A 15,540-nucleotide genomic window follows, 5' to 3' on the forward strand; every position below is an offset into this window, starting at 1 on the left:
CACCCGTACAAGGAAAGTGGTGCAATTAGAAAAAAAAAATAGAGGAAGTATACACCTCCTCCATTTCTAAATTCATGTAACATTTGCATACGAAAAACTATTCATCTACCAACCTCATCCCATATTATCTAACAAATGTACAAGAAAAAATATAGTCAAAGGTGGTCCTATTGGATTTGTTTTAATGCATACTTTCATAATATCAACTTTTTATAATTTTTACTTATACATAATTAAAGATACTAAGGAACAAAGGAGTGCAATGGATAAGCATGAAAATGTTACATGTAAGCATGAAAATGTTACATGTAAGCATAAAAGGAGGAAGTATATAGAATAAAGTTCATATGAGGGCACTTCATATGTTAGAACATGAGACCAACGGAATTATAATCCATTTTTACGATATTACATTATAATCCTTTTTTCTGAAATGTAGTCATTTTGGAAGATTGGCCCCGCGAAGAAAAAAAGGGTTATAATTTAGCCAAATGGATTATATATTAGTTAAAAAGGATACAAAAAAGTGCTCTCATGGGAACCCAACCATATATAAACACATACATAATATATATATATATATATATATATAATATATATATATATATATATATAGAGAGAGAGAGAGAGAGAGTGTGTGTGTGTGTCAAGATCCGGTTAAAAGGAGTCTTCAAGTTAGAGTTGCAACAATTTTTCTGCAATTATTACTTAGAGTAAGATCACTTCTAACTTTATAGTTACACCATAACATATTTGGAGACATCACTTGCCAATTAGAGTTACATCTCTTCTCATTTCTCACACCAAAAAGCCTTCTCACATGAACTAGATTCTATATATTTTCATACTTTGTTTTATGATAAGTGGAACATAGGAGCGATGCAAATCTTTTAACAAGCCCACGTGATGAGGAGAGAGATACATAGCGAGATAAGACCACACATCAACGTGAAGAAGAGAGAACCATTTAACCAAAATCATGTTGCATTTATTTTGCAACTCCCAAAAAGGAAAGTGTTGCACTTATTTTAGAGCCAAAGAAGTATAAATATAGAGAAACCATTTACATTCCAACTCAACTTTTCCACTAACACATCTAGAATTCCGATGCCTACCCTCACCCCCATTGCCATATTTAACACTTGACTTCTGATTTTTCAACTTTTTATCTCAACATAGGGCAAAATAGAATGAACGGTTAAACAGCTAGATTAATGCCAGTCCGAAAACATTACATTGTACTTAGACTAAAGGAGTAGAACTCATTGCAACCTTTCAAACATGTAAAAGCTTATCATTGGGGAAAAGAAAACTCACCTCATCGCAGAGTGGCTCTAGGCCAAGATCCTTCTCCGTCAATCCTGTTCTTTTACCTTTAAGAATTTGGTTTAACTTCCCATGAGACAACCGAACATCAGCTTTAGCCTACAAACAACATATAGAGTCACAGCATTGTAGGTCGGCAGTAGAACGATCACAAGCTAAAAAAAAAAAAAAAACATTCTGCACTATGCCCGAGAAGTTGAACTAACAAAATAAACCCCATGCAATAAATTAAAAAAATAATATGAATCTTTGTTATTGTATTTAGAATAAAAGGATAGTGTATGCAGAATAGTACATAAATCGTACATAATTAATGTTTAGGAACAACAATATGAGTTTAGATGAATTTCAGGACCTAAACGACTAAATTTAAAAGATGTTTGTTCACTTTAAAACTTATGTTTCTGTCCTCTTTCATTAGTTTATGTTCAAAGATTTTATCTTTCCTTTAGCTTCCCAGTATTCTTTACTCAGAAGTCACACCAACCCCCCCCCCCCGCCACACCACCACCATCTCCCTATTAAGGGAACACCGCAAAAAATTGAGCCAGTGTTAGTAATCCAAAAAAAAAGTCCATTACATCAAAAATAATCTTGGTTTTCATCAAATCCGACTTAAGCATGCATCAATAGTTCTTGTTCTGTTCCAATCAAAACAATAAGAAAAAATAATCTGTTCTTTAGCCATTGCTCCATGTAGAATATGTTATCTGTTACTTTATGAGGCAAATACATAAGATTACCCCGACATATAGCCCTTTTTTCCAAATAACCCCCACATTGTCACCCATATCACACATAACCCTAAATTTGTAATTTGTCATTAAAAATGACGAAATTACAAATGGCGTTAACTTGGTTAGTCTTTGGATGGGTTTGTCGTAATTTAAGAAGGTGATTGATGGCATTGAATTAGAAAAAGGTGGTTTGGCGCTCTATTAATGGTCTGCTGCCAAAAATAAAATGTTTGAATTGTGCATCAAAACTAATTAACATCCTTCTGAATAGCTATCAACCACCTTCTTGAATGACACCAAACCCATCCAAAGTCAAACCAAATGTAATTCCATCATGTTTAATGACAAATGAAAATTTAAGAGTTATTCACGATACGGGTGACAATGTGGGGGTAATTTGGGAAAAAAGGCTATATGTCAAGGTTATATGAGATAATATCCCAAAAATAATTTTCTTTGGTCTTTGTTATCATATACTACCTCAGTATCTTTTATCTATCTTTCTTGACTGTGCGTGTTTGCTAATGCACTTCTTTGGCCTTAAATATCTTTCATAACATAAAACTAAAAATTATAATGCTTGAATACTAATAAAGTACTCATTAAGACGAATCAAAGAAGATCCTCTTATATGTTGAGAAGAATATATAGAAGATTCTTTCTAATTGTGAATAATGTAAAGATTCTAAGTGAGAAAAATAAAATAAATACAGAGGGAGTACTCAATGAGGTAAAACATCAAAGTTTCCATTATAAGGAAATACCTTTCTAGATTATCTCCTGGGAGAGTGAATTTCAATCTTTATGGATGATCTAGATCTGATTTTTATTGGGAAAGAGACAAAGACAACATTATAGGGGGTGGGAAGAATGGAATATTAAGAGAAATTGCAAACTGCATTCAACATAACAAGGCAACACGCAACTCTCATTGGAGCTCAAGAAACGCAAGCCTTATGAAGCACGGGTACGCCTCCCAGGCACCGTTTTCCGTACCGGGTACGGGTACAGGACGGATTCGCCTCGGATTCGTACCCAAAACGAATCTGGGAAGGTGGGTACGGCGGCAAGAATTAGGTACGGGTGGTATGCAAACGGGTACGGGATGGGTAAGTTTTTGGAGCTTGAGAAACGTACCCAGTCAATTTATGAAATTTTAATGGGGCAAAATCAGATCCAAGGGTTTTTGGAGAATTTCAAATTCTCTCTCACCTGAACTGAAAACTCCTTCAAAGTTCTTCATTGCTCCTTGTCGCCGATCGTCTCGCCGATGGTCGTCGGTAGTCAGTCCAAGTGCTCACCGATCATGCTCGAATTGTTCTTTCCTCAGTTTCTTGTCTGATTTACTTTGTTTTAGTTGAAGGAGAAGGTGAAAAGTAAGGGCGGTACTGTGGTATAGCATGAGTCATTAACTCATTACAGTACAGCTCTACAGCATATTTGATTATTTTTCTAGTAAAGTTGTACTTGTAGGCTGCAACTTTCTATTTTCTCTCATAGTCTGACTTATCTAGGGAAGAGGTTATAACTTATGGGTGTCCAGCTAACATATTTCTTTTTTCTTTTTTCTTTTTTCTTTTTGACCCCTTATATATTTTATTATTCTAAGAAGGTGCAAAACTTATTACCTAATTTTAATGCTTTTTGTGCAAAAAGATTATATGTAGAAATTTTTTTAAGGCAATATTATTTATTAAATGTATTAGATTTATTTACTTTGTTTTTTGCCGAATCCAAGCCGTACCCGTTTTCGAAAATTTTGATTGTGCCGTTTTCCGTCCCCATACCCGTATCCGTCCCCGTATTCGTGCTACCTTGCGCAAGGCCATAGACCACTACTAGTGCCACCACCTATGATGGAGTTCCGTAGCGAAATTTTTTTCTCCTCGGCATTTATGGTTTGTTCACTAAAAAGATCAGCAATGATAAAGACCGAGTAATTAATATTTATGGAATTATGAGGTATGCAATTGCGAAAAATGTTCTGATGCTCAGAATTGTTCATGTCGACACGACCCCACCTGGGTGGAGAAACGGATTACGAGTTGGAACAGGGTGGGAGCAAACAGACAAGCCGATTGTCGACACGACGCTTCGTTCCAAGCAAGTGTTTTATGCGCTTTTCTTCTCTCTCTTGTTTCTCTTTCTTCTTGTTATTGTCTCTTATGTTTCTCTTTGTGACCTTATTTCTTGTTTCTCTTTAAACCTTCCTCTCTCTCTCTCCCTATTATATAAGCATTACTTTGGATGGGACTAGTCACTGGTCCTATGAACCTTCACGACTTCAAATAATAACTTTGACTTCTTATGTTGTGTGGCCCCCCTTTTCGTATTTTGCTATGCAAGCCCAAACTATGCCCAAAAAAAGGAAAACTTTTATTTAATAATATTTTCCTTTGAAATAATAATATTAAATGTCACATTGTTTAGCGGTAAAAGTTTAGTATAAAAGCTTGAAATCAGGGGATCAAAACTTATGCAATTCGATTTCTTATTTTTTTTCCTGTATGTGGATTACATGAAATAAAACATCCAAAGGGAGAATGCCACGTGGCATCGTTCCTTGGTTAGGAACGCCTTTTAATATATTAGTATAGCGGAACGGCCACTTTGTAACGAGTTTGTGAGGGGGGGGGGTTGTCGAGGAAAGGGTTCGTTGGTGGGGTTCTCAGGGAAAGGGGAGGGGGTGGAGTTGTCGGGAAAAGGGAGGGGGTGGGGTTGTCGGGGAAAGGGGAGGGGGTGGGGTTGCCGGGGAAAGGGGAGGGTGGGGGTGTCGGGAAAGGGGAGGGGGTGGGGTTGTCGGGAAAGGGGGGGAAGGGGTGGGGGTGGGGTGGGGGAGGGGGAGGGGTGGTGGGTGGGTGGTTAGGGTAGGTTTAGGGTTAATTAGGGTTAGAAGGTAATTAGGATAGGGTTTAGGATTAATTAGGCTAGAGGGAGTTAGGGTTTAGGTTAGTTAACTTGGGTTAGAGGGGATTAGGGCCTAATGACTAACGAAAGTCTAACACAGTTAGTCAAAAGGGTAAGTTTATGTATTTTTTGAAAAGTGAAGGGTATATGGTGAATTTAGAAAGTTGAAAGGGTATACAGTGCAAACAAAAATTTGTCAGGGGTATATGGTGAAAAAACCGTATTATATTTGATTCCACGGTGAGAGATATGACTTTCTTATACAAAATTTAAATGGAGGAGCCAAATAGGGTAAACTTTTTGAGAGGAATCTATGATTTCACTAGAAAAAAAAAAAGCTATTTTTTACTTATATTCTAAAAAAAAAAAAACATGTTTTAAAAATATAATCACAAATCGTTAAGATCTGGAATATAATGGGTTTATCTCTAAATATTAAATTTTCAAAATTTAGTACTAAAACTATTTAAAAAAATGTCCATAAGTCCAAATTCAGATTTTAAATCCTTCGAAAATGTGTCATGACTGTCATCGGATCCTTGATTTTAAGCTTTCCAAGATTCGGAACTCGTAGACTCATACCCAAGTCCAAGCATCATAGAAAAAAAAATGACATGGGTTTTATTCCTCTCACGACTTTGGTGACGTTCACAAAAGAAGGGAGGTGGTATAGGGGAATGCGAAGAGGGAGCTAGAAGAGTGAAAAACTTGTGGCTTTATTCATATGTTGGTGAATTGAATGTTCCTTTTGATCTCTAACCATAAAGTCAACACACAGGTTAATCTTAAGTTCTTCCACAAGTACTTATAGAAACAGTTTGGGTCCATGATGATGGACAGGTGGGTAACATAAATGCAGCCACGCAGGAAGAGTACAAATGTACTCAAGAAAGGAGCATTAAACTCAAAAGAAATTAGGTGCTAATAAAGAAAAGAATCAAAGCAGATTGAAATGGACAGAAGTTCTACCATCGTATTGCCCTGCCAACCACATTTTCCACGGAAACAAAGCCACACCGCACTATTCCTGCAACAGTAAAAGGTAAAACTGAATACTTTTGGAAAACAATACTTACTGAAAAGATACATCTGAAAAACATTAGGACACAACTGTAAGGCAAAAATGAAGCATACCCATCATCACTTATGTTCAAAGATAAGGAATGCTCACCCGAATCACCACCTTTGCACTGCAAGAGGAACAAAACCACAAATAACAAGTTACGACCAATACCATGAGCAAAACTATGCAGGCAAGTGGATCTTTTACTGCCTTAAATGAAGAATTCGGAACTTAACAGTCCCTATCATTGGCAACCAAAATATATTTTAGGAAAAAACTATATCCAATACCTTTTTTTTTTCAGCATTCTCCAAAGACAGCCATATTTGCTATGCACAATTTTTTTTAAAAAAAAGGAAAACAATAAACATGCATATAATATGTCCATACATATATCAATTCTCTCTTTCGTTCAGCATTGCTTCTAATACATTAAGTAACGTTCTTTATTTGTAATAACAAAAGAAAGGAAAATTTTAGTGGTACGAAGAATAAAATGCATAAAACCATGTCACTCCTTTCCCTCCAGCATAGATTAATCTTGTCATCTTCTATACGACCAAAAAAAGAGTATCCATATCGCTGCCTTCCCACATCTCACTGATGTTACATGCAGGAAATTCTTGGCTTGGAAGAAAAACGTCCACTGAGATGGGATGCACCTTGAGATGAGCATCTCCCTTGCTACTGGAACCCACTCTGGAGAGGACTAATACTTGAGACCCTAAGGAGCCACTTAGGGGGAGTTTGTTTAGAGGTTTTTAGAAAAGGGTAAGGAAATCAAGTGAGCTAATTCCCTTATTGTTTGTTTTGTCAATTTAATGTTCCTTTTACCCTACCCCCAAACTCCTATACATCCATTCCCCATCCCACCCCAAGGTTTCACTTACCCTTTCCTTAAAACATTATTATTATTATTATTATTATTATTATTATTATTATTATTATTATTATTATTATTATTATTATTATAAAATAATTATTATATTTACTATTATTATTCTTATTATTATTATAATAATGATAATAATAATTATTATTATTATTATTTATTATTATTGATTATTATTTTATTATTATATATATTATTATTATAATTGGTATTTTATTATTATTAATTTAGTATCAATGTTTATTATTAATTTACCTTACCAAGCAAGCAGAGAAGATAAATGCATTCAGCAAAGTAGAACATGTCATCCTGCTGTAGACACTCACAAATGACTATATTAGGAGCTTGGTTTTAGATAAACATGTTATGGGCCTTATGTTATGGCCCCAAAACCCATTATCAAAGTTAATAGTAGCTTCTCATCATCAAACTCAACTCTTGCGTGTAGGGGTGGCAATGGGTGGTCCCGTAAGACCCACATCTAGAGCCAGACTTTTGAACTAGACCAGAACTGCTCATACCCACTGTGTCTGAATATTTAAGAGCCTTACCCAGAACCCCTGGGCCTAGCGAGTTCCGGGTCTTATATGGGTATTTAAGTTACTTTCCATTTATTATCACCCATTGACTTTTTCAATTTAATATTCTTGCCCCATTTATTTTACATATATGACAAAGTTAGCGCTAAGAAACTACTAAGTGAATAAGGAGGCAATAGATTACAACTCAAGTGTCCTACTTCACTGGAAAACTTTAGTGCTAGTACACAAGAGTATTTAGATTCTGTCATATCAGATATGCCTTCAGTAACCATATTTCTTTCGCGTATTTACATTCATTTTTTTTTTTTGAAAAAGAATGTTATATATGGGTAAGTTCGGATCTGGAGCTGGTCTGAGTCTAAAATATTAAGTCCGGACTCAAATCTGACCACGAACATTTAGACCTAGAACCGACCTAAACCCTGTCTCCTCTACAGAATAGACTTTGAAATCTTTCATTCAACATGAACATTTAGACACAGATCAGACACGGGCCTATTGGGTCTACATATGTAGACCCAACAGAATTTTGGTCAGTTACTGGGCCCACTGCCCGCCTGCAATAATGTGGACAATGCAATAATGTGGACAGTCAATAACGTGGACAGTCAATAATGTGGACAATGCAGGGTTACAGAGCCATAAAGAATTGGTTTAAAGAAGTCATGTTATGGCCTAGAAGCTCAAATCGCAGAACCAAATTTATAATTTTCAAATTCACACTCCAACTCTTTGATTGAACCCCATAAAAGATGAGATTCCTCGAGGAATAGCTTTTCATTGCCTTTTATTTTTCTTTGTCACAATTGCTAGCTTGATGCATACCTACAAGGGGCAGCAAATACTCCTTCTAACTACTGTATGCCACAAAGATTTAAATTCCCTTTACTCCATAGGTAGGATATTACAAGAGTTAATCATGGGAGAACCAATATCTACCTCTAGCATATTGCTACTATCCAAAGGAGAAAAGACAAATTTGAAATGGAATGACTAAGACATGACGGACTAGTTAATAGGCGGACAGGAAAGCTCTTCTCCTGTTTTGTTTTAATGCAAGACACAATCCCGACACAAAATCCTCCGCAACTTGTAGCTTTAGAAGCATGTGTCTGTTATTTATATGCACTGGTTTGGTACAAAAAAGGACTTTAGCCAACAAGAAATATTTATGTACTAATAAGGTCCTTGTACTAATCAACTACAAAGCATGGCAGGTTGGTGTTTTGTGAAGAGCTCAATAAATTGTTATGCCAAATAGAGAATCTTTAATGGAAGATGGAATGACATTAGCTACTACTTCATCAGAATAAGAAGAAAAGGAATAAGACCAATAGTGTGTTGTTACTTACATACGCAAAGAATTTTTACTTCACTGACTAAAAAGCTACTAAATAATGCAATTTCAAGACCAAATAAAAAAGCACCATGGCATTATATTTACAGCATCAGCTGTAAACCCATTACCATAACTGTTGATCTATCACTGATATTCAGTTACCACGAAAAAATCTTAGACTAATGTCTTAGACTCTACAAATTACTAGAACCACAAACCTATCACTCATCAAAAAATTACAAACAAATTTTGCAATGATAGAAGTAATTAGCCAATAGCTTACTGGAATACTTACCATAGGACATAACAAATGAGAATACTGGCCCGGTATAGACTGGTGACCTTCAATGCCAAGCTCTTCCAATTTCTTCATCAGCACACTTAGTCTAGCGGAATGATGTGTGGAGCCTTCGAGAGATACTGAAAGAAAAGATCAGCTAAGTCATAAATGAAAGTCACACTTTTAGAAGGGCTTTTAGTTGAAGAAAAGTAGGCTACTCAAATCAATTTCAGGATTTCCATGAAAGCAACCATTGTGGTAAAAAGCGAGGTAAGCCAGGAGCAGGGAAAAAAAACGCGGTCGCGGTCGCGGGAACGGTCACGTTGTCGCGGGAACGGCTTGTAACGGGCAAATAGAACGTTTCGCGGCCGACGCGGCGTGAATTTTTTTTAAAAATTCACATAAATATGTTTCAACTTTATTTGCATTTTTTTAGTTTATGAAGCATTATTACAACATAATATAATCAAATCTAATAGAATATCATGTTTCATCAACTATATAATTAAATCATAGAAAGAATTTGGCTAATGTTTGAAAAAAAACGGATGTAACGAGGATAAAAGCGTTCTAACGCGGCGAGTTCGCGTTACAGAACGGACAACGCGGTGAGAAGTATGTGAATTTTATTATGGCGTTCCGTAACGGGATTTCGCGGAACGGCAAATCCAAAATCCGTTACAGAACGACCGTTCTGTAACGGAACGGGAGAGTTTTAATTCTCTGGCCAGGAGTACTTACTCCTTAGTCCTTACGCTTGTGAAAGGAATTGGGTCTGAGCGGACAACCCAATTTCTCCTACTGAAATCATACTCCAAGCCATTACTGGCGTGGGGAAAACACTAGCCGATACATGGAAAACTTACTGGAACACCAAGCATAAAAACATAAACAAAAGAGTAAATTCATGGTATTGAGCAAATACCAACGCTAGCGGGATAATGATCACCATAACAATTAGTCACCCATGCTAGAAAGGATGACCCTAGTGGCACTGGTGACTGGATGACAAAAATAGGAAGATGGCCACAATCGTAATAAAATGCATTCAAATATATCCTTGCCAATTGACATTGGTCAAGAGCACTTAGAATGCCAAGTGCGATAAATATTTAAAAAGTATGCCAATATGGCTAGTTGTGGCCAACCCATCTGTCTATGTAAAGTTTATTAGGCTTGTCTCCAAGATGAGGTGTTTCTTTGCTCACGAGTGACAAAAATGGTTGTCCTTGTGTATATCTCCTACTCTTTCATTCATTTGTTTTGTAGTGGTCGGTTACGCCTCCCTTAATGCCATCATAAGGTGCATGCATGTTGGAACCCTCTTTCCTAACCCCTCCCCACACACACACACACAAAGTCCATGTGAGAGCCACACGTGTTTTGATTTGTTCCAGCGAACAATAAGCCATTAAATTAGCTTCATGAAATTTATATAATTATATTCCAACGATTTCAATACATTTCAAAATAAAAGATAAGTTACCCATATACACCATGCAATTAAGACATCTTAAAAACTATCTCCAATTCATAATAGCCCCATAGAGTGGCATCATAAAGTGCTAGTGGTAATTATTTCAAATCAACAGATGACGACAAAAACCCTTAAATAATAGGCTGGGTTGATATGTTAAGGGAGATTGAGAAGATTTTTGATTCTAACACTATTAATTTATGTTAAATCAAAGCACTAACACCCCTTGCTAGGTAAATTATGTTAGATAATGCACATCATGTGAACTAGTTGAAGGTTCCTATCCTAAGCAAAAAGTTATAACCTATCATATACGGGATTTAAGATCCCATAAGCACATAATAGCATGTTGAATGTCAGTTGCCAAATACTAGAGAACAAGTCTTAATTCTAGTCATCAGTTCAAGTTTGGATTGAACAATACTTGTTTAGGGGTGTTGTCGGGTTCGGGTTGAACTAATGTGTTAAGGGATTCTCATACGCCCTTTTTATTTCAATTTTTTAGCACAATATATTTAACCCTATCTCAACACAATCGACAAAACACAAACGAAAAATAAGTAGTTATTATAAGCATAGTCATTCAAAACCAAATCTAACCAGCCATGTGATATTTAAGTCTAGCAACAATGATGTGAAGCCCTTGCACGGTTGCACCAATACTAAAAAATTTTCCCTAAAAAGTTATCATATTACTATAAATGCGAAGGTCACAAAAACGAATTGTTCATACTTACCCACTTCAATTTGTTTGGAACTTTGGATTTGAAAAGATCGGGTTTCGGTTCATAAAGTTTTTATCACAACCCACTTTTTTATAGATTTTCTTAATAAAGCAACGAAACAAAGATACCATTTCACATAGTGGAACTAAATGATTTGCTAACAGAAGGAGGTATCAGGGGGATTACTTCCTTGAGTAAATGAAAGTACTTCTCATAAAATAATAATATAAGGTTGATTTTTAACCTATGAGCCAATATTTGGGCCCCTCACTAACATTCAAACATAGAAGCGCACGGAAAAATACTTGTTTGTAGAACATGTCCAGATGAGAGAGCATAGCTTGCACACACTTACACGAGAGTGTGTATGACTTGAATTGGACACATGATCTCTTCATGGTGAGCCTTGAAAGAGAATATGACGCAAGATACGTGCATGGATTGCTTCACCAACTATCTTTATTTGCTTTATTAGAATTGTTGCATGGTTTTACTTTACTCTTAAAGTGAAGGTTTTACATGTAACGAAAAATATGTCTATTATTATGTTTGTTAGTTAAATTAGTTAATATCGTTGAGTCACTTTTATTTTAGGTTGGTTGTAATAAGAGCCGAAAATCTGAGTTGTAATAAGCTTTAGGTATAAGCTTGTGACTTTGTAAGTTTTATGGAAAGTTTTGCAAAGCTTTCCTAAATCACTTGCTTCCTTAAGTTGTTTCCTACACTTGCAAAACTAGATTTTAAGCTAGTTTTAAGGGGAATGTTTCGTTATCTCTTGCTTAGCAAAACCGAAAATATTATAGCTCGGAAGGCAAGGTTGTTTTCTCATCCTATATAAGTACATGCCTAATCCATAATAAAGAGTAAGAATTTATTATTGAAATTTCAGACTTGTTTGTCTTTGTAAGTGTAGGAAGTATTTTTCAAGACTTGATTGTTTTTAGGGAGTGAACCTAAACACAAGAACTTTAGTGTTAGGCGAGTGAAACCTAAAACTAAGTGAGATTCGAGTGAGTTAGTGAGTGAAGCTAATAAACTTAAACTCAAAACACATCCTAATTCGAACCCTTGATGAGTGAAGCCTTGTGCGGAACTAAGCTAGATTCCGTTTACGGAATCATATCAGGATAAGAGTTCAAAAGTCGGATTCAAATAAAACCCATAAGTGTCTACAAACATTGCGTCATCTTGGTAAGCAATATGATTAAGCAAATCTTACGATTAAAATGAACGTCGAGTCAGTGATCAGAACTTTTTTAGTGTCACATGGTCAAATGTTATGCCTTAGACCTAGGATCGAACCTCGCCTACGTCATTACCCTCCTCGTTTTGTCAAAATTAGCCCAAGACCCCTATGTAGCATGGGTACTTCTTCTAGGTCACGTACCCGCACCCGCACTTGATACGATACGTATCCTGTATGGGTACGCGTACCCTTTCCTAAAATTTCAAAATCTTACCGTTTTCTGTCCCCGTACCCGAATCCGCACCCGTACCCGTATCCGTCTATGTGCAACCTAGCAAGACCCAAGGACCAAATTCCGAAATTGGCATTTAAAAACAAACTAATATACCTGCTTGCAAAATGGACAACAGTTGGTCGCCCGTAAAAACATTATGCATGAGCCTTAATTACTATAAGAGTTTCTCCATTCGTCCCTTATTGTTTACCCTATTTCCCTTCTATGTTATGAGAGTTGTCTGTTTGTTTTTTTGCACGTGGGATAATTAAAAAGTAGATAGTTTTTGTAGAGATCAAAGTACATAATGGAGCAACTTTTGCGGACAAACTAAAATAGAAAATGGCATAATCTTTAAAAGAGGGAGTACCTGATAGACTGGGATGAGCGGCATAAGAATACCCAGCATTCGTCAGAGACTTAGGCTGAACAATGGAGGTGGGTTTTGAATAATTGGTGACAAAGGGCAGTCTGGAAGTGTTGAAAAATTGTCTTCGAAAAGTAAAGCATGGAGTAGGAGCAGGCCCGTCCCTGAGCCTGGGCAAGAGGGGAAGCCTCCCTCGGCCCAGAAATAACAGGTCATTCATTCCAGATTTCCAGTCACAACAGATGAACAATCGCATGACAATATGCGCATCTACAAATTGTAACATAAAAATTCTTATCATTTAATTCCATCAAACAAACATGAATTAAATTAAGAAGGTATACCAAATATTCGAATCATAAGTTAATAACATGTAAACTATCCCTAAAAACATGAAATAACATGAGATAAAGAAAAAAAATAAGATGAATTCATAAAACAAACAATGACAACCGCATAAAATCAATGGCATGAATAATCACATGAAGTAGATCTTAAAATACGCAAGAAATGAATTTTCTCATGAATAATCGCTACAAAAAATCGTCTAAACAAGTAAATTCATCTAAAGGGGAAAAAACCTGCAACGAGCTTCATCAATTCGAGCCTCAGAACTGCATTCCATATGAGTGAGGGGAGCTGAGAGGTTTCTAAAGTTTAGGGTTGGGCCGAATGTTGTATACCCCACATAGAACTCGGCCGAAGAGACTGGGCCAGGCATTATTATTACAAAGCGTGGATTATACACTAGAGTGCACAATGCTCATTGTGCATCTAAAAAGAACATATTATTTATATTAAAAAACACGAATTTTTTTCATCAATTTTTTTATTTTGAAAAAGAACACACGACTTAAAATTAAGGAACGTGTAAATTTATATTTATAAAAGAACAAAGGTCATAAAATGAAAAGAACATATAGTGAATGAACATCTACACTTAAGGTAAAAGAACGTATTCCTTTTAAATTTAAATTTGAAAAATGAATCTTTAGTTGCAAAATTTAAGGAAGTAAATAACAATAATTTTTTAAAATTATAGACTCTAAAAATAATAAAACGACGTAGTTTAGAAAATGGTGCACCAGGCTCTACATGCACTTGGGTGCATGTACTTATTTACTCCCTCCGATCTTGTGTCATCTGCCCAATTTCTTTTTTATATGTTTTTTAAGGAAATTTCCTTGAGGAGTTTGTTAAACGTCGCCCAAATTACTTAAAATCGACCAATTCACTTTTAATAGACTATTTTACCCCTTTTCTATTTCCACCACCCACCACTGCCACTGCCACCACCAACCACCACCACCAGCCACCATCTGTCACCTCTACCTGCCACCGCCAACACCCACCTCCTCCACCACCTACACCGTGATTTTTTTCATGATTGGTCAATGAGGGAGGAGCGTCTGGTCGGGACGTTCCTCCCTCATCACCCAATCATAAAAAAAAATAAAAGTCACAGCGTAGATGGTGATTACTGCTACTAGTGGTGGGTGATTATCTCGCATGATTTTGTTGAAGGAGTCAATGATGTTTTGTAGCCTCTGATTGATGAGGCAAGGCTAGTCAGTTGTACTACTAAGGAAGCTTGGGTGTCTTCAATGGTGAAGTTCTATTGTATACGAAAATATATTGAATTGGTTTTAATACTTCATTCGTATAAATCCACAATCTATTAAAGGGAAAAAGATCTCTTAATCTCGTCAACCCAAAAGTTTTGAGCAGCAGGTTTCAAAAATTGAAGAAAGTAAACTTGATAAACACATCATGTTGCATCCCTCTTCATTTTTGAAAAAAAAAAAAGCTGTTGGTGGGGGTGGGGGAAGGTGGGGTTGTAGGTGGGTGGTGGTGGCAATGGGGTGGTGGTGGCAGGAGGTGGATGGTGGTGGAGTGAGGTGGCTAGTGGTGGGGGGTGGTGGTTTAGGTAATAAGAAAGAATAAGGTTATAAATGTAATTTCAATTTTTTTTGGGACAATTTTAAGTAATTTTGGGGTGAGAAATAGAAGTTAAGTTTCCTTGAGTATCCTTGAGGTTTTACGAAATTCTAAAAATTTTCTTCAAATTGGGGGAATTTCTCAAATACCCTTAAACTTTGAATTTGTGCTCATTATACCCTTATTAAAGACGGAACCCTAACGCCTTTAGGCTTTTCTCTCTCTCTCTCTCTCTCTCTCTCTCTCTCTCTCTCTCTCTCTCTCTCTCTCTCTCTCTCTCTCTCTCTCTCTCCTCTCAATCGTCATCTTCTTCATCTCTTCTAGTTTGTCTTAGTCTGACAAAATTACTGTCATCATGTTTTCTCAGTTATAGTGTCCCGAAACTATGTGGAATTAGCTAAACCATTGCCTAGATTGCCAAAAAAAATGCTTGCGAGCAGTGCGCTAAACACATGAGTTTGCGCCTAACGCACAGTAACCGCACCAA

General features: G+C 36.4%; 1 protein-coding gene across 8 annotated transcripts in view; it reads right to left on the reverse strand.

Moving 5' to 3' along the window:
* LOC104882973 (twinkle homolog protein, chloroplastic/mitochondrial) overlaps positions 1 to 13,806 on the reverse strand; it is a 49,601-nt gene extending 35,795 nt beyond the window's left edge. For all 8 annotated transcript variants that reach the window (XR_007268806.2, XR_007268805.2, XM_048634529.2 and 5 more), the window contains exons 1-6: positions 13,697 to 13,806; positions 13,119 to 13,385; positions 9,102 to 9,226; positions 6,105 to 6,160; positions 5,940 to 5,997; positions 1,318 to 1,425 (exon numbers count right to left, since the gene is read on the reverse strand). Coding sequence is in view for 6 of the 8 variants with exons in the window: in XM_048634529.2 (XP_048490486.1) it covers positions 1,318 to 1,425; positions 5,940 to 5,997; positions 6,105 to 6,160; positions 9,102 to 9,226; positions 13,119 to 13,385; positions 13,697 to 13,712 (630 nt within the window). In the remaining 2 variants the exon portion in view is untranslated. The remainder of the gene's footprint in view (positions 1 to 1,317; positions 1,426 to 5,939; positions 5,998 to 6,104; positions 6,161 to 9,101; positions 9,227 to 13,118; positions 13,386 to 13,696) is intronic.
* Positions 13,807 to 15,540: the final 1,734 nt, after the last annotated feature.

This window comes from Beta vulgaris, chromosome 8 (assembly GCF_026745355.1).
Source record: "Beta vulgaris subsp. vulgaris cultivar EL10 chromosome 8, EL10.2, whole genome shotgun sequence".
Classification (NCBI taxonomy): Eukaryota; Viridiplantae; Streptophyta; class Magnoliopsida; order Caryophyllales; family Amaranthaceae; genus Beta; species Beta vulgaris.